The 25,245-nt window shown below is 46.1% G+C and overlaps 1 protein-coding gene and 1 long non-coding RNA gene across 3 annotated transcripts in view; one reads left to right on the top strand and one right to left on the bottom strand.

Annotated features, from left to right (window-relative positions):
- Window positions 1-1,275: 1,275 nt before the first annotated feature.
- The window catches only part of REL (REL proto-oncogene, NF-kB subunit), a 40,341-nt gene continuing 16,371 nt past the window's right edge, over window positions 1,276-25,245 (bottom strand). For both annotated transcript variants that reach the window (XM_032683040.1, XM_032683041.1), the window contains 8 exons: window positions 23,331-23,479; window positions 19,523-19,614; window positions 8,809-8,949; window positions 5,288-5,392; window positions 4,826-5,038; window positions 4,436-4,504; window positions 4,251-4,325; window positions 1,276-3,893 (listed from right to left, as the gene is read on the bottom strand). In XM_032683040.1, coding sequence (XP_032538931.1) covers window positions 3,175-3,893; window positions 4,251-4,325; window positions 4,436-4,504; window positions 4,826-5,038; window positions 5,288-5,392; window positions 8,809-8,949; window positions 19,523-19,614; window positions 23,331-23,479 — 1,563 coding nt within the window. In that variant the 3' untranslated portion in view covers window positions 1,276-3,174. The remainder of the gene's footprint in view (window positions 3,894-4,250; window positions 4,326-4,435; window positions 4,505-4,825; window positions 5,039-5,287; window positions 5,393-8,808; window positions 8,950-19,522; window positions 19,615-23,330; window positions 23,480-25,245) is intronic.
- LOC116784435 lies at window positions 15,648-20,200 on the top strand. Its single transcript, XR_004356074.1, has 3 exons — window positions 15,648-15,948; window positions 18,185-18,260; window positions 20,055-20,200. It is a non-coding gene; the product is annotated as an uncharacterized LOC116784435 (long non-coding RNA).

Below are 25,245 nucleotides of genomic sequence, written 5' to 3'. Positions count from 1 at the left end.
TCTAAAACTATTCATAAATACATTTTTAAGGAGCTCCTAAAAAAAATCATCTTGAAAAATTCTGCACTGCCTGTGCTGTGCTTTCCTAGCCCTCTGCAACACAAGTAATTCAGAAGCTCCAGTTTTTCTAACACAAAAATAATAGGAGCATGATTCAGACAGCAATATTATTTTTGGTTTTAATCTTATAGCCAATGTGAGCAACAGATTCCAGGAGTAGTTCTCAGATAGTAAGCTGTTGCCAGACAGGAAGTGTCATGAATGATGGAAAACTAAAGAAACCAAATTCAGAAAACAAACAAAAAGAGAATTTCAGTCTCACAACTGTGATTTCTTGAAACTCAAGAGTGAGCTGAAATATGATTTATAAATTCCATAAACTACAGGGAACAAAAAATGTAAACAAGGCTGTGCATTTTGGCACAACAGGCATGAGAAGAGCTGTTCCAAGGGGGAATGGAGCCAAAGGGGGAAGGAGAAAGGGCTGCTCCTGCTGTAGGTCAAGGACACACAAGGCACTTCCCTCTGCAGCTCCTGCTGCACTTGGGGGTCACGTCCCGAATCCCAGTGCAGATAAACCAGGCTATAAACATTGTCCTCAGTGTGCTGAGGACACAGAGAGGTCCTCCAAAAGTTCCCAGTCACGATAAATGTCAAGCCTCCAAATGATGATGCAAATCCCTGCAGCTCTTGGGGCAGTTCCTGGGCAGGGATCCCGGGCAAATATGAAACCCCGGGATGCGACCTGGGGGTTTGGACTTTGCTCCAAGGCCAGTTTCCAACAGCAGGTGACAACCCTTTGAACTGTCATGTGAGGAATATTGCAGCAATAATAATATTCATAGTGGACTTTGGCCTTCACCTTATTTTTACCAGTAAAACACCACCTTGTGAGCACTCAAACTGATGCTTTGAGAGCAAGATTTAATCTTGTGTTTCTCCAACTGGCCACCTCCAATCCCGCTTCCATTTGGGTTTTGCCCGGAGAAAGCTGTACCAGCAGCACAAATATGCCCCAAGCATCTGTCCCCTCCTCCCCTCTGCCTAAAAACTCAGTGGCTCTGCCACAAAACCTTCCATTGCTTGAGGTTTTGTAGTGGCCACCAGTAACTGGGAGCAGAAAATACCCACAAAAAGCCCCAGAACAAGCAAGTGATAACCTACCTTGTTCCCTTTTCCCTGCCTTTCCCGTGGTGAGGGATGTCACAAAGCTGAGGAGGTTGCAGAAGCTGAGCACTTGGTATAACCAGTTTTTTTAATTACCAAACCAACTCGTTTACAAAGGAAAACAGAACTTTGAAAATATTTAATTATACAGTAAAAACAAATTGTACTATAAAGAGCTTTCTATGAAGTGAGTAAAATGTTTACATTTAATATACTTAAAACTGAGAACTTCAAAAAAAAAAAAAAAGAACTGAATAAACAACACATTTCAAACTTTCTGTGTATTTCTTTGGTCTTTCTATTGCTCAAGACTGCAGAGGAGCTGTGAGGGAAAACTGCTTTAAAACAGGGAGAGTCAATCATGGCTTTGTGCACCTGGAGTTTGGGGAAGCAGTTTCCCAAACTTCACACATCCTACAGTGTGACTGTCACCTGTGCAATGGATGGATTCCAGCAGCAGCACCAGAGTGCTCCCAACACAAGGGAATGCAGGGAGGGAATCCCATAAACCACAGAGGGGTTCTGGAGCTCCTTCCTTGTGTCCAACTCTCTGTCTCAAGTGGCTTTTTAGATTTGGGGGTGGTTTTTTTATTTTTTTTTTTTGTTTGTTTGTTTGTTTTGTTTTGGGTTTTTTTACATCCAAGTGTGCTTTTTTTTATTGCTGCTTTCATGGTCTGGTTTTATGTCACCAAATGGTAACAATTCAGACCCTCAAGCCTTATCTGCCCTACAGAACAGATGTATCACCTAAGAAATACTCAGACATTTCTTGCTGTGTTGCTTCTTTAAAAAATAACAGTATAATAAAGTAGCCAAGGCCCAGAGTGTCTTACCCAGCCAGTCACTCCCAGCTGGTGTCATGGAACAGCTCCTGGCTCAGGCTAAGAGGGGAGACTGGGAATCAAGTGGGAGGGAGGAAGTTCTGGTTCCTGATCCAGAGGAGAGAGGAGTGTTTTTAATTGGTACTGACTGAAATGGCTTTAAAGGTCATTAATAAGAGACGGGGCTGCCCAAGGGCTGCCCCTGGCTTTGCCCTCCCGGGAGGGGGTGGTGCTGGGGGGGGGGGGGGCAGGATCTGAGCCTTCCTTTGAGCAGTCACTTGCATAGCAGGAAACTGCTGGGATACCTGAGGAAAAAAAGCAAGTAGATACTTCGGCTCAAGAGATTCCCGCCGTGCAAAACGCCACACACACATCACAGCTACACTCACACACAACAACTGCAGAGCAATGACAGCTTCATCCCTAAAGCAACAGGGCTTGGCTTGTAAAACAAGTGCACTCTGGATGAAGTGCAGACTTTCTGTTCCTTCTCCTGTGCAGTGATTTCCTTTACAACAGAGCTGGACTATTTAAAAATTCAAACCTTCCGGTCTTTTTAAATACATCTAACAATGACATAGTCATTAAAAAAAAAAATTTCACCAGTCAATTTGCCTTCAAAGCAAATGGAGTGTGGAAAATCAATACATGTACTCATTTTAGAAGAACAGTATCTATAGAAAGGGGGTGTGAAACCTAAACCTTTCAAGTAGGCTGAGCTGAACTTTAATATCTGTAGATGAGACTGAACTAGAGTGCTCATGTGCAGGTTTGTTTTCCTAATTTCTGTCCTATCAAAAATTGAATTCCTATAGCAAAAAATGGCTGCTTTGAAAGAACTTTAACCCTGTGAAGTATTTGAAATTTTAACCCTTCTGAAGACACCAGCTTTTACAGTCCCCAAAGGCAAGGAAGCTTTAAGTGTTACCATTTCCCTTTACCAACAGCGCCAAAATACACCTACAAGGTACTTTTAAGGTACAGGACCCCAAACCCTACCCCCACCTCCCCCTTCTTGACGGGCACCACTACGGGCTTAAATAACTTAACTCTTATGGTAACTTAAATAACCTTAAGTTCCATCGTCAAACTTGCACAGCGACATTCTGAGGGAGAAAGCGGGGACTCCAGAAGGGTGAGCGACTCCTCTCCACGCGGCGGCGGCACCTTTGGGAAGCTCCGCCCCTCAGGGGTTGTAGCTTTGTAGGATGTTATCGAAGGGGAAGGACTGGTAGAGCTCGTCGGCGTGGACGCCGTCGCCGTCGTAGAACTGGGCGTCTGCCAGGCCGCCCTGGTGGGGGGTGGAGAGTCTCGGCTCGCCCAGAACCTCCGAGTTTATGAAGCTGTAAACGGGGTCGGCCAAGCCGGGCTGGGAAGCGAATCCCGCGGCCCCGGGCGGGCCCAGCTGCATCTGCTGCCTGGGAGCGCCCGAGTTCAGCACCACGTTGAACTTGTCGAAGTTGACGCTGGTGCAGTTCATGTCGTCGGTGTCCATGCTGACGATGCCGGAGGCGGCGCCGCCGGGATGAGCCGCATGCACGGCGCTGCCGCCGGGAACGCTCGGCAGGTCGACGTTCGCCGCCGCCGCAACTCCCAGCCCGTTGGTGCTGCTGTAATTCCGGTAAAAGCCCGAATCCTTCTCGTCGGGCCAGTTCACAGGGTCGTGGAAGGTCGGGAGGGAGCCGCTGCCGTGAGCCGGCTGAGGCGCATCCGCGCAGAAGCTGTTGGGTGGGTGTGTGCCCAGCAGGCCGCTGGCCGAGGAGCTGTGCAGCCAGCACGAGGACAGCCCGTCCTGCTTCCCTGGGCCCACCGGGGCCAGCTGGCTGCAGCCAGGGTACATCTGACCAGTGCTGGCCAGGGATCCCAACCCGGGAATCATCAGCGAGGACGAGAACAGGTTTGGTTCTAATGGAGAGAACGCCAGGTTTAAGGATTTTTTTTTTAAATTACGAATGGTAATAAGCAAAGAAAGCACACTGCAAGGAAACACTCTGTAAGATTGCATTTCCACTTTCACACTTGCTTAGCTGCTCTCCAGGGTGGGCCGCAGATTTCTGGACAGCAGCAGAGAGCTGTGCACCTCACCCCTCTATGGCCCACGCTGAGTGTGATGGCTACAGTTACGTAAAGAACTGATGGGTTTATGTTTGTACAGTCAGTCAAAAGTATCAGCATCTTACAGGAAGAAGCCCTCCAGAGATTAGAATTTCAAGCAAAGAGGAGGGCACTGTTTGTTTCAAAGGACTGTAAGCAAAAACCTACCTTTTTTAATCATCTTCCCTTCAGGAGTGACAACGGGGAATGGAGTTACTTTGGGCCTCTCTGTTGTGTTTGATCCTGCGATGGAAGAAAGTGTGAGTCCACTCTGAATGTCTGCTCTCATACAAAACAGCTCCATCAAAATGTAAGTTCCCTCAACAAGAAAAAAAGGCAAATATTTTCCTTACCACAGTCCTGCATGAGCTTTTGCAAAGCCAATGTTGATCTTTGCCTTTTTGCCTTGTTGCCATATGGATCTACGGAGAAAGCAGTGGAAGGGGAAAGTGTTACCGTTCTCTTGGATACAGTGTGTAAAGGAAGTTCCTAGAGGCACCAAGGTGCAGAGAGATACATTTAAAGAGAAATATTTCAAGCATGGCAGCACTGACAAACCATGACAGTGTTATGAACAGTGATCCTTGACACTTTTACTGAAAGAGGGAACAAACTGACTGTTGTTACTTTTAAAATCCAAAACACTGCTTCGCGTAAGTTGTAGAATTTTTACTAATTAAGCGACTACCTCGAGTTCTGCACTGATAATTGCTTTTCAGAAACACAGCTAATTGGGACCATACCCTTCTCGTCCGGTAGGTATCTGAAATCCATAGGCTCACTGACTTCCTGGTCGGAAGGTCTCCGGAGCTGCATCTTCACCGTGACAGGTTCGGTGATGTCCTTGAGGAACGGGGGCGTCCGGAACACGATCGCAACCTGGCGGTGAACGTCGGCCTGGGAGAAGGAACCCTTGGCCTCCCAGTTGTCCAAGACAAATCTGACTTCTATATCATCTGGTCCATTAGAAACAGAAGATGCTTGTTAAGCTGGGAAACTGAAAACTTCCAGCAGAACAGGGGAAGAACGGAAGGAGCCCCACTCGGAGTTCAGGTGCAAAGTGGCTCGACTTGAAAGACACGAGAGCCCTTGAACCCGAAAGCTGCTCTGCCCAGCTATAAAACCCAACCACTCAGGGTGTGTGGTGAAGGGTCTCAGCCCCCCAGCAAGAAGTGGCAGTGTCAGCCACCTGGGACAAAGATTACCTTTCTGAACTTTGTCACACAGCAGAAATATTTCGTCTCCTCCCTTTACGCTCCCACAGTTCTTGTTCACGCGGCAAATTCTCAGCTCTGCGGTGTTGGGAGCTCCTGGAAACAAAGAGGCAAATTTGATGACAAAGAATGACCATGATTTTGTCACTGTTGGATACAAGGTGCTGGGAGTTAAGGCATATAAAGGGAAGGAACAGCTGGAGGAGTGATATCCTGAAATCCACACACAAGTCGCTCCATGAAGGGAATTCAGAAGCAGGGCCTGATATTCCCTGACCCTGCAGCTCTAAGTTGCTGATCTCCAAACAAAAGACACCAGCACAGCTGTGACACTCACTCCCCTGACTATTCTGGAGAGGTCTCAAAATACTTCTCCAAATGACGTGGTTGTTCTTGGCCCTGCTGCCCTTCAAGCTGCAGAATAATTCAAAGCAGTGCTTTGAGTGACTGGTTACCTGGTACAGTCACACTTCTCTGGAAACAGCTGGGCTGGCAAGTCATGAAAATTCCCCTCTCTGTAGTTTTATTCACAGAGATATTTGGCCATCTAGCCCCTCCTCTGCTACCCTCTGCAGGTGTCTAAGAACAGGTTTAGGACTGTAATTTCATACCTTTACTCAAGGTAGCAAGTTTCACCCAAAAATGCTCACATTTCAACCCCAGACTGTGGCAAAGCAGGAACAGCCCTCAGGATAGCTGTGGATGGAGAGCTGCCTCTCATTGTATATGTCACCATGAACTAACCCCACTGAATGCTGCACACCACATCCCAACCACCTCATGACTGCAGGCAACTCCAGTGGGATGGAGCCACGGATCTGCCTGGTGGTGCCTGGCCCCGTTCTGGAGCAGCAGCTCCAAATACATTTAAAATGCTTGGAAGGATCCAGCTGGTGCTGCTTTTGCCTCCCCAAAAGCGATCCTCCACAGCACCAGGAGGCTCTGCCACCACAGGCTCCCCGTTCCAAACACAGATTAAAAACAAAACCAGAGCTCAGGGTGTCACCCTCAAAAAACCCAAACAAATAAACAAACAAATCTGCTTTAAACTCCCAGTTTGAGTCAATTCCTGCCCAAGTACAACTACAGTGCAGCACAACACAGACTACACCTAGAGCAGAGTTCCTGGTAGCCTCACACCAGACCCCAATTACGTAGTTATTATCTGTAGTTATTACTATTATTATTATTAGAAGTGGGAGCTGCAGCCTCATGCACTACATGACACACACCACTTCATTTGCTGAATGAATCAGAAACTCTGAAGGGAGAGGAAACCAAACAAAGCCAGAAACAGCCCAGGACCATGTGACTGACAGCGTCATGGTACGTTTTTCACAGGAAGGGTAAATTAAGAATTGTGAGGAAAAGCCTAATTTTACCTTTGTTTCACTTCTGTGTGTTTGAATGGCACTTGATATCACAGAATCTCAGAGTGGTTTGGGTTGAAAGGGACCTTGAAGATCATGTCATTCCAACCCCCCTGCCATGGGCAGGGACACTTCCACTAGACCAGGTTGCTTCAACCTGGCCTTGGACACTTCCAGGGATGGGGCAGTCACAGCTTCTCTGGGCAATCTCCACCCTCATAGGGAAGGATTTCTTCCTAATATCCAATCTAACCCTGCCCTGTGTCAGTTTGAAGCCATCACCCCTTGTCCTATCACTGCACAACCTTCTGAAAAGTCCCCCTCCATCTCTCCCTTTAGGTCAAATCCCTAAAAAAAAAAAAAAAAAGGAGCTCTGCACCCAAACTCACATCTCTTACAAGCAGGGCAGTACAACACGCTGTACCCAACCTCAGTTCTCAGAAATGGTGAGCTGCTTCTTCTGACTCTTCCCAAGAGTTTTGGTGTGGCAAGATTTGCAACTTGGGAAATTTCTGTTCAAAACCAGTTAACATGAAAACCAAGTGAAAACAGAAGGTGTCTGTAATGCTGAATTTTAGATACTCGCAGGTTCTACCAGTGGGACTGTTTGTGTTATGTCTGTATGATTCTTTTGTATCTCCACTATCCAAAGCAGGTGGAGACTACAAAGGATTCGACAGTGAAGAAAACACTGGATTTGAAACGTGCAAGCTGATTTTCAGAGCATCTGAACAGATGTGCAGAAGCTCAAACCTCCCAAGGCAGGATTCTCCATCCCGTTGCATCCGTTCTCCGAAGTTACCACCCGGCTTGACCCAAGGTATGACAGGGCAGGTTTAACAAGAGCAGCGTTTTTAAGAGCAACTCAGATGTGAAACTGAGCGACATCATGTTTTATGACCTGTGGTTGCAGGGGGAAGCAGGGCTTTATTTACGCTGCTGCTACCTTACGTGGAGGGTTCAGGCACCTCCAGTGCCGCCCACGGACGCCCACACCAGCACACCCAGTTCCCCCACCACGCACAGCTCTGGCCTTTCAGGGCTCCGCCAGGACTGACGTCAGCCCACGGAGACGGCTGATCGTGATCTGGCACATTTCTAAACGGCGTCTGAGGCAGAGCTGCAGGTCCTGCACATCGCAGGTTTTATCTCAGCCCTGGGTGACTTCAGCACAAGGCTCCTCAGCAGCACAATGCTCACACAGTCCCAGCTTCTGGATCGTTCTAGGCTCTAAAAATGACAAACCCACCTGGGTTCGCAGCCAACATTTCCATAAGGGTTGCGCTCACAAAGCACAATTCTAACGGCTTTTTAAAACACAGATCTCATTTTATTCAGGAGTTTCTGCTAAAATAGGGACCTTAAGTGTTTAGCATGGAAATACTTGTGCTACAGAAATAAAAAGCACTGCAGGAAAGTTTTTGAGGCTCGAGAGTTCTTTTGCTACTCTGCTCCAGGAGGGAAGCCCAGCACATCCTGAGGGCTAAAATCCTCAGCTGCAGTGACCTGGCAAAGCCCTACAGACATCCGGTTTTGTGGAAAACAGTGTCAAGAAGGAGGGTTTGATGTACTTCTGCACCCTCCCAGGGCATGATCCAAGATTCCCCCATTATCCACCTATGCAATGAAACAGCAGCTGACTGGGATACAAAAGGCATATAAAAGCCTTAAGACAGTTTCCCACTCGGATAAATCTCTCAAGTCCCATTCCAGAGCCCTCACAAAGCAAAGGTAAGACTCCTCAGGGGCACAAACAGGCTTTAGAGGACTTCCCTGGAAAACAGACCAGCCTGAAGGCAGCCATCCATCTCACTGCCGTGACTTAAATCACGCGGCACATCAGGAACGGGCCTTTCCGTGCAGTCATTGCTGCTATCCATGAGTAAGGGCTGAAAACACACCTGTGTGTGAGTCCATGGATGTGACAGCCAATTCTGACTCTGTCTGGCCAACACTTCACCCCGGGATCACGTTTGAAGTCGTGCTCACTGTGACCTGACCGGTATCAGACACGCACCTGGCAGGCCCAAGCCACAGAAGCGACCCAGAACTGGCCCAGACCTGGCATTTCTCATCCCAAGCCAGAGAGGAAAAACAAAGAGGGGCACAAAAAAATAGACATTTGACTGAGCTGGTACTTACTATTGTCATAGATGGGGTTGGAGATCAAAGGAGGAAGGGCTATGGTGTAGTTGCCGTGCTCGTCCGGGAGGAAAGCTTGGAAGCAGAGGCGGACGACGTTGAGATCGTACTCGTCGATGTTGTGCAGCTGCTCCTCAGGCACTGAACAGCAGAAGGAAGGACAAGACTGAGGATTAGTCATCAGAACCAGCAGTAATTCTCTACCAAACCAGGGATGAATCTCCACCAGTAAAAGAGATGGTGTTGCCCAAGCAAACATGCCTGTAGTGCCTGCCAATAAATTCCTTGCTCACAGCAAACGATACAAAACCTTTAAAGCTTCTCCTGCACCAAACAAGGCTCGATTGTCCCAAGTTCTCCAGCTGTTTATTGCATCTGGTTTCCTCACCTTGCCTGCCAGAGCAGTTTCATGTATCTGTGGTTTAAAAGTCACTCCCTGAATGGGTTTCTCTCTTATTTGTGCATAGTAAAATTTACAAAATCAATGTTGCTACTGAAGAGAAATATTTTGGTACAAAGAAGTATTAGGACCTCGCTGAAGATTTTCTGCAGCAGTGAGAGACTCTGGCTACATGATGCTGTTATTTTCCTCTAAAAACTGAGGTGGAAAAAGAATCAGAAGGCATTTCTTGGGGCAAGAATGAAGCTAAAACAGCACAAACCACCTCCTCACCCCATCACCATCTGTGTCGCTTTTGTACCTTCTAGGGGAACCATTAGGATATAGTTTTGTAATGCCAGAGGAAAACCCTTGTTGGAAAGGATCTGTTTCCTTGCATGCTCCTCCCAGTGTAAAACACAGCCATACATAACCCAAACTCAGCATTTCTGTTTTGTTCATTCCTTCCTTACTTTAAATTACGAGTCACAGGACCTGGGTTATCATTACTGAACATTTCCTGTATTCCTGGTAAAAGCAGCCCTCTTGGAATTCAACGCTTTCCTTGAAGGTCTGCCATTAAACCATTATGATGACATTCAGTGCTGGCAAAACGAGAGACTGATTTAATTTCACTTAAGTGCAAGTACTGATAATTAAAATCATTGCAAGTGTTTCTCTTTCCCAAAACCTTTCTGAGCAGCAGTTCAGCACAGTTTCACGCTCCTCACAACTACCCAAAGTGAGCACGTGCCAAGTCACCAGATCATCACCTCTCCATTCACTCCCTCCCCCTGCCCTTTCAAAGGCCTCTTGCAAAAATAAAAGATCAAGTGTGGCTGTGACAAGAAGTCTGGGGACCACACTGCAATGATTAGATTGCTTGCTCTGACCTTTTAACATTTATCACTGGCTTGGTCTCCACCCTGCCACGAGTGGGATTCCACAGTGCCCACTTGAATGATTTCTTCCTTTTACCTTCTGATAGTGTGAAATAATAAGTGTGATGAGCTCAGAATACTTTCCACTGGCATTTTGAGTCTTTCTGGGGCTCTGAGTATCTCAGTTTCTCCTGGTCTCTACTGCAAAAGAAAATCAAGTCACCTTTCCCCTTTACAAGGCCGTGATCTGCAATATTTCAAGACAAATACACAAAGCTAACCAACAACTGGGTGAATTTCAGAAGTGGTGGGACCCAGGTGAGTTCTGCCACTGAGCATTTGGCAGGCTGACTGTGCTACCAGATACACAAAGTTTTATGATTTAATGCACTCCTAAAAGAGGATCTTCAAAAAACAGGTTTGGAACAGACTCTGCAGCCCAACAGCCTCTTGATACAGCCTGAGCCAGAGAATACAAAAAGAAAGGTGTATTCTCCAGGCTGCTCCTTGAGGTAGGGATATCAGGACAGCAGCTCCAATCCATGTTCTGACATCATGGGCAGCTCCCAAGGACACCCTGACATCACAGCTTACATTCGTGTGCCACATTAGCCATCGGTGACCGTGAGGATCCTTCCAGAGACACAAGGGGTGCTCAAATTTCAAAGCTCTCTACAATCAAATTGAGCACAGAGATTCCATACCTTTGCCTCAATCTGTAGATGGAAGGCAACCACAAAATCTGCGTCTGGCTTTTGACCCTGAATCAGAAGTGAGGACTTTGTGGTTGTACAACCAAGTCTCTCTCACGCTAAAGGAGCCCCAGCTCTGCACCGTGTTCTCCACAGGGAAACGTGCCTCTTCCTCAGAAACAAGTAACAGCAGAATTAGAGCTTAAGAGAACTCTCCAAATGCAAAAACACAGCATTATGGAGAAAATTACCAAGGTTGACATTCAAGTGACATCAGTTCCTGCGCTACGAACTTGCACAAATTCCCAATAAATCTGTTTAACACCTGATGTGGGAGAGGAGTGGTGTGCCAGGAATGGCAAGGGACAGAACTGCTGTATACACATTGTATCACAGCAAAACCCACTGCTCCTAATTTGCATGCTTTTATAAATGATTTAATAAAATTCAAAAAATCTGTAGTTTGAAAGAGGAAGTGTTCAGTCGAGAGTGATTCCTCCTGGGGTATTTTTAACCAGACAAGAAGAACATAACAGAGCAAAAAAGAAGAACAAGACAGCTGCAACTCCATCTTGTGATGACATGCTTTAAAAAAAAAAAAACAAAAACCACACACAAAAAAAACACAGAGACACCAGATTCCACATTCATATAAAGAGCTTTCATCGATTTCAAAACATTAAAGACAATCATCCAAACAAAATCAAATGTTGTTATTTTGGACAGACATCTAATTCTGCTCCCTCTGAAGTCCATTTGGCAGCAGCCACTACCTTGGAATAGGTGCTGGCTGACACCTTGAGAATATTAAAAGCAAACAAAACCCAGGCAGACAAACACCCTGACTAATGCCTGGAGCACGGCCGGCCGGAGGATGGTCGTGTCATTCCGCGTTATTCCACCAACTTCTGCACAGAAGGACAACAGACGGGGTTAGACCTGACAAACCTGAAGTTATTAAAGTTAGGAAACGCTGTCGAAGATTTTGGGAACGGTATGTACCGGAGGAGGGGAGCAGCCACTCCATCAACCGAGCTCTGCACCAGGAGCTCACTGGAAGCAGTGAAGCAAAACCGTCGCCCGACGCGGTGTGTTGGGGGCAGGTAGAGCAAAAAAAGGCTCCAACGCAACACATGAATAAAAAAAAAAGGGAAGAAATACTCCAGTTTTGGCAAGAGTTCAACTTCCTCTTCTGCCTGCTGCTCTCTGTGTGGTACCACACCTTACTTTCTTCACATGAATCCAACCGAAAGGGCTGGAACCCGACCAACAGTCGCGGTACGTTCCTCTGATGGCCCAATCTAATAAAAAAAAAAAAGATGGCCTTAACCTGGCAGGAATTCTTTTTCTGTAGTTATCTTTGCACACAAGGACTGTTTGTAAGTACAGTTGCTTTATGAGTGGAAGGAAGAGCATTCCAAAGCATACCAACTCGGACACATGGAGATCAAAATAATATTTTACAAAATTAAACTCCAAATAGGGATAATAGTGTCAAAAAATCCATAAGAAACCCAGTAAAAGAAAACCAACCCCATCCACCAAGATTCTGGCAATAGGATTTCCAAAGCAGTACCTGGAGTTACAGTCAAACCCGGGAGGATTCCAGAAAGAGGCTGCAACAACTGGTGAATCCTTTCATTATAAATCTGTTTACAACTCTTCAGAACAAAATGCTGATTCCCCAACTTAAATAATTATCTTGGAAATAATTCCCTAATCCATTATCTGCTAATATGGGAAGAGACTGATACAGTCCCTGTGAGGGCAGAAAAACATCCCACACGAGCTAAACAGTGAACTTCCAACGTGAGCTGGATAATCCAGGCAGCTCATGCGACACAGGCATTAAGTTTGGGTTGTCCTTGTCTCCCAGATTTTGGCTCTGAAGTCCAGAGACACCCTGCTGGGATTCCACTGAGAACTTGATGGATTTGCTTCTGTAATACAGAACTGGAGACTTTCTGGGTCCAACCTACCAAGTGCGGACACAAAAGAAAGATGCTGATAATATCAGATCTCCTATTTGTTCCTATTAATTTATAGTTATAGTTTTATAGATTTTTTTTAATATTTTATCAGCCTTCAACATCCAGCAAGGCCCATGAAATACCATATATCTGATGAAATTACTGGGGGATGAAGGGCTCTGATGTTCACCCATAAGGTGATGCTGCAGGGAAAGTGAAAGTTTATTCTGAACACTGAAGAGAAATGATGAAGGGTTTGGTTTTTTGACTGATATCATGACACCTGATCTGACAGCAAGTCCCTCACACACAGCTAATGATGTCAGAAACCTGGAGTGGGCGGAGCTGGGGGGGACTCGAGCATCTCAACTTAACCTGCGTGGAAAATTCCAGGGCAAAGGATGTGGCGTGACACACTCAGGGAGGGCTCTGTGACCTTCCCTTCTCGGTGAGGGGCTGCAGGGGCACGTGAGATCTCAAAGAGAACGACCTCCCACAAACAAAACCACCCCGAGAGGGCTGGGGAACACACATCATTAATAACCACCATGAGCTGTTCCTCTCTTACGCAGATGAGGGTTTTTAATTTAGGGATACGCTGGGAGCTCAGTTTCGTTTAAGGGATGACACAGAGGTGGTTTGCCCCAAGGGTTTTGCTCCTGAAGTACAAAGATACCCCCCCTGGCCCTGATACCGACTGGGCAGTCTAACTCGGTCCACGCCAGAGGTTTTGCTGCCAAAGGCTGGCTCTGCCCAACCTTTCCAGCGCTGCTCTTAGGCTGGGCTTAGCTCTCATGTGGTGAATCAGATCAAGGAACTGGTCTGGCTCAGAACTATCTTGCCAGAAGGAAAGAGGAAAAGGGTTGTTTTCAGCCAGCTGGTTCCCACGACAGGTAGCCCTGGCACAAGGGAATTGGTGGAAGCGGATGCAGGGAAAGGAAGGGCTGCCTCTTCCAGGGCTGGTGCTGATTTATGCCAGGTTCAAACAGTCAGGGACAGGGGCTGCAAATCACAGGTCCCTCCTGGTGCTTGGGAGGTGCATTTCAGATCCAGCTTACCCCCACCAGCCTACATCCACACAGCAGCCACTGCTGTGCCAGTGGAGCCTTGGGAATCCCCACAGCAGACAAGAAACACAACACACATTGAGCTGCCCAAGTGTTTGACTGGTGTCTCCTGTAGCTGAGCTCCACACAGCTCAAAAGGACCTCACCAGCTAGTTTAATGCCACATTTACTGTTTCCAAATGAGCTACATGCAGAGAGACATCCTGGTGTGCTGTTTGTTCCCTGGTGCCAACAGCAGAACACTGTGCTCCATTTGGGCTTCAGCACCTGGACACACAGCACTGGGTGACAAGCCAGGCTGCTCAGCTGCACTTCCAGAATCATAAATCCATCTATCAGCACCTCCCACAAGGCAGAATCATAGAATGGCTTGGGTTGGAAGGGACCTTAAAGTTCATCCAGTTCCCACCCCCTGCCATGGGCCCGGACACCTTCCACTGGACTGGGCTGCTCAGAGCCCCATCCAACCTGGCCTTGGACACCTCCAGGGTTGGGGCATCCACTGCTTCTCTGGGAAACCTGTGCCAGGGCCTCACCACCCTCACAGTAAAGAATTTCTTCCATATAACTAATCTAAATTTCCCCTCTTTCAGTTTGAACACTCATCCTATCACTACAGACCCTGACAAAGAGTCCTGATGAAGCTGGAAACAAGGGGAGGGAAGGACCACAGCAGCACTATATTTCTTCTCCCAGCACACTCATGCCTGGTCTATACCTCTGAGATTCACAAAAAGGTAATTTTCAATCAATTCTGCAGAAGAAAAGAGAAACTTTTACATGTACCTCTAAACAGAGCATGCGCCAGCAACACTCAGTTTTTAAAAACCAAAATCTTCAGGGGGTTGATGAGTGCAAACAACTAAAATTCAGATGCCAACCTACATCAAAAATGCCCAAACTGCTATGGATACATTTCCCTGTTTCACAGAAGAAAGAGACATGAGGAAGGCAAATGGCTTGGCCTCATATAAAAGCTAATGCAAGACCTGGGAAAATAAATTAAAACTTTTAAAACTCAGTGCTTGTTTTGCCTAGACAACATTTCTCTGGTTTCTTTTCCTGTTTCAAGTTCAATCTGAAAAAGGCAAAACTGGAATAGATTTAAGTGAACATATCAGCTTCTGTACATTTTTTAGCAGTTTCTGTTTATATTACAAAAAAAAAAGTAAGTCAGCATTTTTTGTCTACTTGGTAATTTTCCTTTTCCTTTTCAAACAATTTCAGAAGGGGCTGTCCTTTAGATTAATAATATACACATTTCAGCATAAACAGCGAGAAGGACTTGCAGGAGGAACGAGAGAACAAAGGGCTTTCCAAAGCTGAGTGCTAAAATCATGTCATGTCACCATCAGGACATGGAGCTCTCAGTCATGTCACCATCAGGACACGCAGCTTTCCTCAAGGGAGGTTGCTCTTCGAAAAAGCTGACGACTTTTAGCCAGAGAATTTAGCTGGGGGTTTGCACGTTTGTTTTAATTAGAGAAAAGAAGCTTAAAGTTTCTTGTAATACCCAAGGCACTCGTTACAGTGGACACCTTCAATTCGTTCCCAGCTCACGGATTCTTGCCAAGAGTCTTCCCTCGGTTCATAATATTTTGCTTCTTTGCTCACAGAACCCATGGCCCCACAAACCTCCTTACAAAGGGCAACTTTAAAGCAGGCTCGGGGTGGGCTGGAGAGGGGGGGGGGGATCCCGGCGGAGTGGGCGAGTGGTGTCAGAGGAGAGGGGATCTCGTGGATGCAGCGGCACAGGGCCCGAAGGGAAGCTGCGGGGAGGGTGTCAGTGTGGGCAGGAAGCGAGTGTGAGAGCAGAGGCGTGGAGGGGGCGTCACGGCGGAGACGGTGACGAGCGCGGAGCCGACGCGGGGTCAGCTGCCCGCGGGCGGAAAGGGGAAACGGCAAAGGGAAAGGAACGACCGCGGAGGCAACGGAGCCGCGTCTTTAGTTGTGGGGCGCAGGGGAGCCTGAAAACGAACCGCACACGCTTATAGCCAGAGCAATCACAAAGGAACAAGACCTTTAAGCCCGTGTCAAGCTCCAGGGAAAGCTTGTTTTCACCCTCTTGATGATCTGCCTGAAATTTGGTGATTCTCTGGGTTTCTCTCTCCGAGACGAGCCCAGGGTTTTCATGCGTTTGGCTAGAAAAAGGTCAGTCCTCTGTAATGCTGCACTAAGTACAGTTTTCCCCTAAATTTAAAGAAAACACTTAGGGCTTTTCCTCATCGATAATTAACTCGAGCTGTTATTAACTCAATTGTTGTCTCTATGTCAAGTCACACCCACTCTCAAAAGCTCTTAACTGAAAACTGGCTCTTCTTTTAATTTGAGTTGGCTGTACATCAGACAGCGCATGGGAAGACAAGGATATGGCACAACTCAACAACTACTAAAAGAAAACAAACACCATAGAAAGCAGACATGGACCAGCTCCACTGGAGGAGTAACTCTGCTCCTTCCATGCCGGGCTATTTATATCATCATCATGCCAAGGAGGTCTAGTTCCACGTTAGGCACCGCACCCCATTTCCCTGGAGTGCTCAGGGATGAGAGACAAAAGGGATTTCTAGAATTGTTCAGATTGTTAGAGGACAAAAATATATGGGGTGTACTTCGGGAACACAACAGATCACAACCACTGTGTGGAAACAGCAGTTCTCCCTCGGACGAGGCCAACAAAAGAGGAGCAACCCAATTGCAAGTCGTCCCTTTGCAACTCAGTGAATGCACACAGCTTGTACAGCCTGTGTTGAACTTCACCAGGGGTAAATGCTGCCAGCTAACAGTGGGAATTCCCAAGGAGACAGCCTTACAGGTACACTTCCAGAATTACCCCAACACAGATATCTCCAGCTTGGCACACAGCCTGGATCTGCAAACTCTGACTTCCCATAATCCAGGAATTCAGAGATAGGCATCAGTTGTTTCAACAGTACAGGTAAGAGTGCTGGAGAAAGCGATCTTAAATCCCACGCAGCTCGACCAAGCAACTCCCTATGGCTGCTGCTGGTGACTCCCACTCACTGTGTGTCCATCCCACGTGCAGGAAGGTGTGGAGGAGGGATGACACCACCAGAGAGCAGTTGTTGGGATTTACTCTTCCTTTGCCATCCCAGTTGTTGTCTGTGGCACCCGGGCTTCACTGGAAGGTGATGGGCCCTTTACACAAGGAAGTTTGGAATGCAACTTTGTGGACCCACGCCTTGCTATTACTTCATCCCTTACCAACAAGGCAAGTAATGCACATGCTGGCAGGCCAGAGGCACTTTGCATCTGTTAACAGGGTCAGTGCTGAAACTCTGCCCTGAAAGGAGACTCAGGACACGGACTGTTTGTTCCAGAAGAAAGTGGGAAAGAAAAAGAAAAGACAACCAACACCCTGAAGGCTGGTTTTCCATGAAGTTTCTTTGATGATGTTCCTACAAGAAATGAGTAACACCAACTTGCGACCTGCTTAAGGATGCACAACTCCGAAATGTGTCTGAACAGAGAATTCAGATGCCCTTCTGAAGACACAGAAGTAAAGCATGAAGCAGGATGGATACAATAGAGCTGCACAATCCTGGAGAATGTAACAACACTCCTCTGACCTTATAAAACAAACTAAATCCATACATAAAACTTTCAACCTTATCAAGCAGCGAGCACTGCGATGACTGCTGCTCACCAAGTCCTGTTTCGATCAACTAAATAAACACATAAAAATATTCCTGTCACTAGCCCTGTTTCTAATAAAACCTTGGTCCCATGCCTTTCTGGACTCTGCTCAGCGTGAGACTGCCCTGGAGGCTGCTCCCCAGTGGCTCTGCTTTGTGCTGACACGTTAACATGCGCCGAGAGGCGATGACGCAGGCGGGGATTGCCAGCGGCCCCTTCTCAGCACAGCCCATGCCCAGAGTAGGGTGCTGCCCTGTGTGTCACCCAGGCAGGCTCTCCCCTGCTGCCAGGGCAGGAATTTGGCCTCCTCCACTGCTGGGCTGGCAGGAAGCATCCCGGGATCTGCCCAGATGCTACCAAGCGCAACGTGCTGCAATCGCCCAAAAATGATTAGTGAGTGGGGAGTTAAGTGCCAACAACTGTAAAACTTTACTTCCTTCTACAGCAGAGTTCCCCTTCTATTGTTTGAAATCAAGGTACAACTGGCTGTGTCAAGGCAACATAATTCAAACCCTTAAAATGCTTAAATTGTGCTGATGAACTAAACTTGTGTCAAAACAGTCTGTGCTATTTTTTGTACTCGTTATCATAACTAAGATAATTGTTTAGATGGGTCATCGGGACCATCAACCTGACTCAGTGGGGCTGTGTTCTAAAGTTAGGAGAAACATCTAAGACGTTTCTCATTCTGTAATAAATTCAACATACTTCTTCCTCTGTCCCAGTTCAGGCACACTTTAAAGCCAGCCAGAAATCCAGCTGTTATCTCTCCAAGAAGGATCTTACTTGAATACAGCCAGAATTCTGTGGGTATTGAAAAAAAGTAAAAGTATCTGGAAAATCTCCAAGCTCATGCCACACTTACACAAATACATGACTGCATTCACAATACTGAACTAACAGTTTGGGGGTATTTATGTTGTCACCTCATTCCCCTCAGTTGTGCCTGCATTCTGAATGTGTTGGTCTCACTCTAGTTGGCCCAAAAATTCACGGCGTGTTCCCCATCCCCTCTGTGCACTGAACTTGGCACTTCTATGGCTGTGAGATTAATTGGTTTAGCAAGTTGATCTGAGGGGAAACCACATTTTCTTTTTTTTTTTTCCCCCCAAGCTGGTTTTCCATTGGAGCAACTTGCTGAGCCCGTTCCCCGTGTAGCCACGCAGCCTGTGTGGTGTGAGGGAAGTGGTGGGAGTGTGTGAGCAGGGATGGAGGGAAGAGAAGGATGACTCTTTTTGAGAGCAGCCCACAGATCAGTCGTCACATCAAACAAAACCCTGTGGGGAGGCCCTCCCAGGTGTGGTTCTGTGGCAGCATGACCTGCCTCAGAGTTAGGCTGAGACCAGTCACGGAATCATGGAATGGCTTGGATTGGAAGAAATCTTAAGGATCATCTCATTTCCAATCTCCTGCCATGAGCAGGGACACCTTCCATTAGACCAGGCTGCTCCAAGCCCTGTCCAACCTGGCCTTGCTATCGCAATCCTGATGTAGATTTCTGAGTGCTTGGACCAGCTCCCATGCTGTAAAAAACAAAAAAAATCAAGCAAAGGGCAACTCCAAGAGGTCTCTCAGCCCCTGAACTGCCTGAGGGGTCACAGCCACCAGGGTCACAGCAAGAGAAGAGATGGGACAGTGGCAAATGAGATTTGTACTGGCTTAAGTTGTTGCAGAGTTAAGCTAATTCAGCCTTTTATTCTCATCCCTGCCAAAACTGGGGAATTTGATTCCCAAGGTACTTGTAGACGTTTCCAGGAAACATTTCTGCTGCTATCCCACTCCTTCTGTCCAAGCAGCCACTCAGATTGCTGCTGGGAATTAAAAAAATTAAACAGTAATGATAAAAAGAAAAGGGCAACTACCCAAATAGATTCATCGTGCGATGACAGGGAAGAAAGACTGGGAGGGACACAGAAGGGGAAGACTGTTTCTCAGAAAGGGATTTTTTGGGGGGAGGAGGGGGGAAAAAAAAAAAAATCAAGCTCCACCACAGAAGCAAAGGCAGGACAGGACAAAAGAAACCACCACCACCCTGCCAAGTGAACCAGCTGCTTTCATTTCCACTCACCATTGAAAGGGTTAATTTTCTTGGAGATTCGTAAAGAAATCGATTCCTTCAGGTCTTTCTTCTTCACACACTGAATGCCCAAGTTCTGAAAACTGAAGCACACGTGGCAGAATTTCAGCAACTAGCAGCATCTTCGGCATAGAATATTAAATAAATTAACTGATGTTGACTAGTGTGATAACATACAGTGTAAGAAATTAATTTTGAGAAGGGTGTAAAAGCTCCGAAAAGCAGGGATGCCGTTTTTCCTAAAAGCAAGGGCAGAAACAGAAGTGAAAATGCTAAAATTCTATTTATATTCCTTATCAAGAATACATATTTCTATATTAAAAATTACTCTGCAGTAAACCCACAGTGATTAAAAAGTTAAATACTCAGGCAATTTATAGCAACGATTATTTTTGTAATCAATAAACCTGCTAATTTGCATTAGTTAAAGGATTTGCTCTCCTGCTTTTTTATCAGGGAATGTAAATTTCAAACACTATTTTAAAGGTTGTTGTTTTTTGTTTTTTTTTTTTTTCTTAAACAGGTCAAAACAGGTTTTTAAATCTCACATAGTTATGGAAAAGTTCTGAAGAGCTGCAGCTCTTCCTTATTTGCATAAAAGTGCAGGTCACCCTGATGTAGGAGGTGGGGGGAGTCCCAGGCGAGCTGACTCTTTCCCACATGGAAAAACCATGACATCATCAAAGCTGAGTGGATGTAAAGCAGGAAGTAAAAAAAAAAAAAAATTAAAAAAATGATCTGTGTTTCTGTGTTTCATGATGTGACAATAAAGCTCTGAAGATGGGTTGTGCCAGCAGGCATCTTTCTCCAGAAGCACCAGCCATTTCCCTTCCTTTGAGACTCTACAAACCTTCTGCACCTAAAGATCCTCCTCGTTCCAAACACCGCTCTCCTGAACGAGACTATCCTGGCATGATGTTAAGTTTAGAGGAAATTAAACTCCCTTGTCTGTGCCCAATATGCTCTGTTCAGAGGCTCCCAAATCCTCTGCCATCAGGCTGCACTTCCAGAACCTCTGTTCACCAGAAGAATGCACAGAGTCAAGATTGGAACTGCACCTCGATGGCCAACCCTATTTCCACCTGCTCTTGTAGGAAGTAGTTTTTTTAGGGCTTGATTACAGCACACATCACTTTTTTTCCCCCTCCAGAATACCCAGTGTATTCCAGAGATTGCCTGGAGCACACTTGAAAGCCCATGGAAGTTTCCACGTTATATCCCCAAATGAAGCCTCTCGTGGACAGAACGAGGCTTTTCAGCACCCCAAAACTCTCAGATTATAAATGTTTTCTAAAGCTGTGCTGTCACAGTGAAAGTGTCTGTTTAACTATTGCTGAGCAGAGGGCTGGGTCAGAGGAGGAACTCTGAGAACCCCAGCAGGGCTGTGGGGTTTCACATCGACGTGAGCTGACAGGAAGCAGCCGAGATAACGAGAAGGCAGAGGGAGAAGTAGGAAGAGAGAGAGAAAAAAACCGAAAAACATCTAAAAAAACCTATGATATCATCCATGCAGAGAGAGAGCAAACTAGGAAATAAGAATCTGAGTACACAGGCAGCCCCACAAGCTGCAACATTCAAACTCTTGCCTTGATGTCTCGGCCAGGGAGGGCTCTGATCGAGTTTGGGCAGCGGTACAAAGATCATTATTCCACAGGCAGAACAAACTGCTTTGGGAACTTTAAAACACGGGGAATTTCAAACAGTACAATGCAGAGCAATTAGTCAGAGCAGCCCAAAATCTGTGATTAATAATTCCACTTCTACCGAAAGGGGAAAAAAAAATAAAACTGGATTTTTGCTCCACTTGGGATGCTCAGTAGGAGCAAAGAGCCAGAATCACCAGTGAGAGAGGACATGTCCTGCTCACTAAGTATTGGATGAGGCTTTTCTCCAACGTGGACTTGAAGAGAAGAATGTGAAGATTGAGTCACCAGCCACAAAAAGGAAAATGACTTTAAACATCCAGATCCAATTATGGATCATGCTGTTCTTTCATCTTAAAGCAACCAATGATTTGTTAAAAAAATGAGTGTACCGATGCTGGAAACATTTCAAAGGGAATGTCTGGAGTCTCCTCCCACCTCCAATGTCAAGCTCAAGGCTGACAGTTTCCCATTATCAATTAAAGGAAAGTAGCCCACTTAGTGTTCTGTGAGAAACTGAGAAGCTTAAACCCTAATATTGAGAAGAATTAATGGATAAAGCAAACAAGCACCAGTGCCTGAAGAGAAATGGAGACGTGGCATCGTGTCAAAGAACGGAGATTACATCAAAATCTGCAAATAAACATTTGCAGAGCATCCCAGTGTTTTCTGGCATTATAACGGCCTCTCTAACAGGTTTGCCTCGTGCTTACACATTTAACCTTGTGCAAGAAAATGCTAAGAGGAAGAACAATCACCAGAGTCTTCCTGCAATCAGTGAGTGTAAACCAAAACTAGAAATGGCATTAAGCAATCCGGCTTTTTTGCTGCGGATGAGAAGGCACAGAGCTGAGGGGAGGAAGTGGGATGAGCTACAACAGCAGACTCCCTTTGACCTTGGCTGAGGAAGCTTGATTTGAGAAGACAAAAGGAAGCTGGTGAGTGGATGGTCAGGGGAAGGTGCAATGCCCCTCAGCAGTTTGGGATATTTGCGTGCCAACGTGCTCCGCGCCACCAAAACGCACCACGGTGCCTTCGTGATCCCTGGAGCCTGGGCTGGATGCTGGAGAAGCATCTCCACTGCTTGTTTCACCATCAGGCAATCACCACCTTCAAACAGATGGGTCTCAGCTCTCTCTCCTTTCATAGTGTCCTGCTGACTAAACTCCACTGAACACGGAGTAATTCCACTGACACAAACAGAATCCCAGCGGCCTCAGGGCTGTGTGTGAGAGCCCCTTATACACCGAAATATCTACCTGATTTTCTTCCCAGCTCAGTTATGTTTACCCCACAGCAACAGCCTACTTCCAAATTCACCGCATTGCAAACTGTGACCCACAAACAGCTTGTCAGTTCTAAATTCCCCTCTCTGGCAATAATCACTCCACATTTGCTGCATTCATTCTGCTTTTATTTTGTTATACAAGACTTGGTAAGCTTACAGGAAATGCCATCAAATACAACTGTATTTGAGATATTCGTAATAGAACTGAGAAACACATCTCTTATACAGCCTGAATTTTCTGTACTACATCCACAAGCAGATAGATCCTTCCCCTGCACACTTGCTCTACATAGCAGGGACTGAGTAGAATCTGTATTTTCACTTAAGAAAACCCCAACCCAAACAAACAGCAACAACAGTGACAGCCACTAACACACTTCTAGATGTGTCACAACCACTACCCTCTAAATTACATGACAGCCAGCCAGTACAAACTTTCTCCAGAAAGCCCAAATATAATTTCCATGGAAGATGTGAACTTCCCTCAACACCCTGCAGTACTAATTCTAACACTGTTACCCATTCTATTACTCATCCTTTTCACATGTAGCAAAGAGTCATGCTCAAGAGTAAAGATGTGTTACTGAACAAGACTAAAAAAAGTAACTAAGTGGGAGAAAGGAAAAGGAGACAGATATTGGGAGAATGAATAAAAAAAAGGGTGACAGGAAAGAAAAAGCGCGTGTGTGGTGCCAAAAAAGAAGGAAATACTTCAAAGAGAAGTTGCCCTCTCCCTGGGATGGATTAGTAAACTACAGCAAAGACAGCATTCTAATTGCTCTGTTAATCATTAGTCTGAGTTTTAAAACACAAGATTAGCAAATCACTTGCATAATTAATCAAACTCCCAAGCAACACCATTACTTACGACAGGACTCGCCGTTCTGGCCCAAACTCGGCTTCGTAGTAGCCATCTCTGCAGTCTTTGCCAACCAGATCATGAGGGTGTGGCTTGTAGGGCTCATTCTTCGTCACCAATGTGGTTCTTATTTTGACTTTTCCAAAATAGTTCAGAATCTACAAAAAAAAATAAAAATAAAAAAAAAAATGCAAGATACTTTCTAGATTTCAGATATCGAGGCGAAAGCTCCCGCAAGTAACAGAAAATACATTTTATCCTGAAATACTCTGTGGAAGAAATACCAGAGCTACATAGGGGACCACACAGATATGCTTCCTGAAGAACAAGTCTACCTCCAAAACCTTAGGAAAAAACTCCTAAAGCCTCAGGGATAAGGATACTACCAGTGCATGAACACTAAGCAGTGAAGGAGGATCTAACAGACACAGCATGACACAAACCCCTCTGAGGTTGTTGGGGTTTTTTCTAACTAATTCTCAGACAAATATTCAATCTTACAACTCAAGCAGGGGAGTACCAAATTCTCAAGCTCCTACTTCCCAGCGCTCATCAGCCTAATTCAACACACCTTTCTCAGGTGCATAAAAGCAGCCTGGTGCTGACAGCTACCAGTGAAGTCACCCAGTGTGGGGGAGTGTAACAAAAAAAAAAAAGAAGGAAAAACAGTTTGGCCTAAATTGTTTGACGCACAACAACTTGAAAGCAAAGACAAGACTTGCTCAGGCACACGTTTGTGCAGAGGCGAGCTCTCCTCCTCCACTTCCCCTGCCCTGTAACTAACAGTTCTCCTCCTTCAGCCCCTTCTTTCCTCCTCCTGAAATTCCAAGGATCCATCATACATCCTTTTCAGCCAACATCTCAGATCTTTGACTTCACCTGCGCTCTTCTAGCTTCCATCATCTGTTGGCTCTCACTCTCCAATTTGGTTCCTCTCAGCTTTCATACAACCCACTGTTACTTTTTACCCTTAAGATAATACTTCTGTCACTCTTCAGTTTCGTCAACTATTACATCATTTCTCCCTCATTTCACACCCAGCCCCTTGAACTTGAAGCCTGATCTGGCTGCTTTTGGTTCTCCAGTTCCTCCTTGATGTTCATCTTCATAACCGCACCACGAAATTTAATCTCTTCCTGGCCCCTCTGTTCTCATCCTCATTGATGTTTCCACCTCTAGAGGGGACTCCCCTGGCACCTAATCAGCACTAAAGCCTCCTACGGGCTTCAAGGAGGCAGGAATTCACCTAGAAATCACCTGCTATTGGTAACAATCAGCTCTGTCATCAATAGTCACCTTTAAAAAAGAACAAACTTTGCCAGGATTGCATGGTCCCCTACCCATGTCCCACCTCCCCTTTGGGTTCTGGCTGGTCTTTGTGTGCGGCACAGTCCAAGATAAGAGGAATCAAGGGTTTATACTGCCTGTTCAGCTTGTGCCCTGACACAGATTCAGGCTGAGAGTCTGTGCAAGCCTTTAGTCTTGCCAACAGCCTACACAGTTCCTTGTTCAATTGGCAGAGTGCTGAAAAAATGAGAGTCTGGCAGATCTCCATTTCCTGCATTCCTTAACCAAATCTGGCACTGTGATAGTCAAGGGGGAACCTTCTTCTTTGCATCTGCCCTTGGTAATTCTGGCTCCAGGGCTAGACCAGCTTCCACAGTTGCTTTATGTTGTAGCAACACATGACTGCCAATACTCTTTCTCAAACCCTCCCTCTTGAAGAGCTTTTATGCCTCAGCCTAAAACATCTCATATTTTTCAAGTTTCACATCCTCTGTATCTGTGCTTTTTCTGCTGTGATTCCAGAGACTCTGCTTTTGGCTCCACATATTTTTTATACTTGCACACGCCGCAAACAGAGGTACACAGCTTCTGTTCCTGGGCACTGACGTGCTGCAAGACAGCAAGTGCTCTTAACTTC

The sequence above is a fragment of the Chiroxiphia lanceolata genome, chromosome 3 (assembly GCF_009829145.1).
Source record: "Chiroxiphia lanceolata isolate bChiLan1 chromosome 3, bChiLan1.pri, whole genome shotgun sequence".
Taxonomy (NCBI): Eukaryota; Metazoa; Chordata; class Aves; order Passeriformes; family Pipridae; genus Chiroxiphia; species Chiroxiphia lanceolata.
This window is presented reverse-complemented; position numbering and strand designations above follow the sequence as displayed.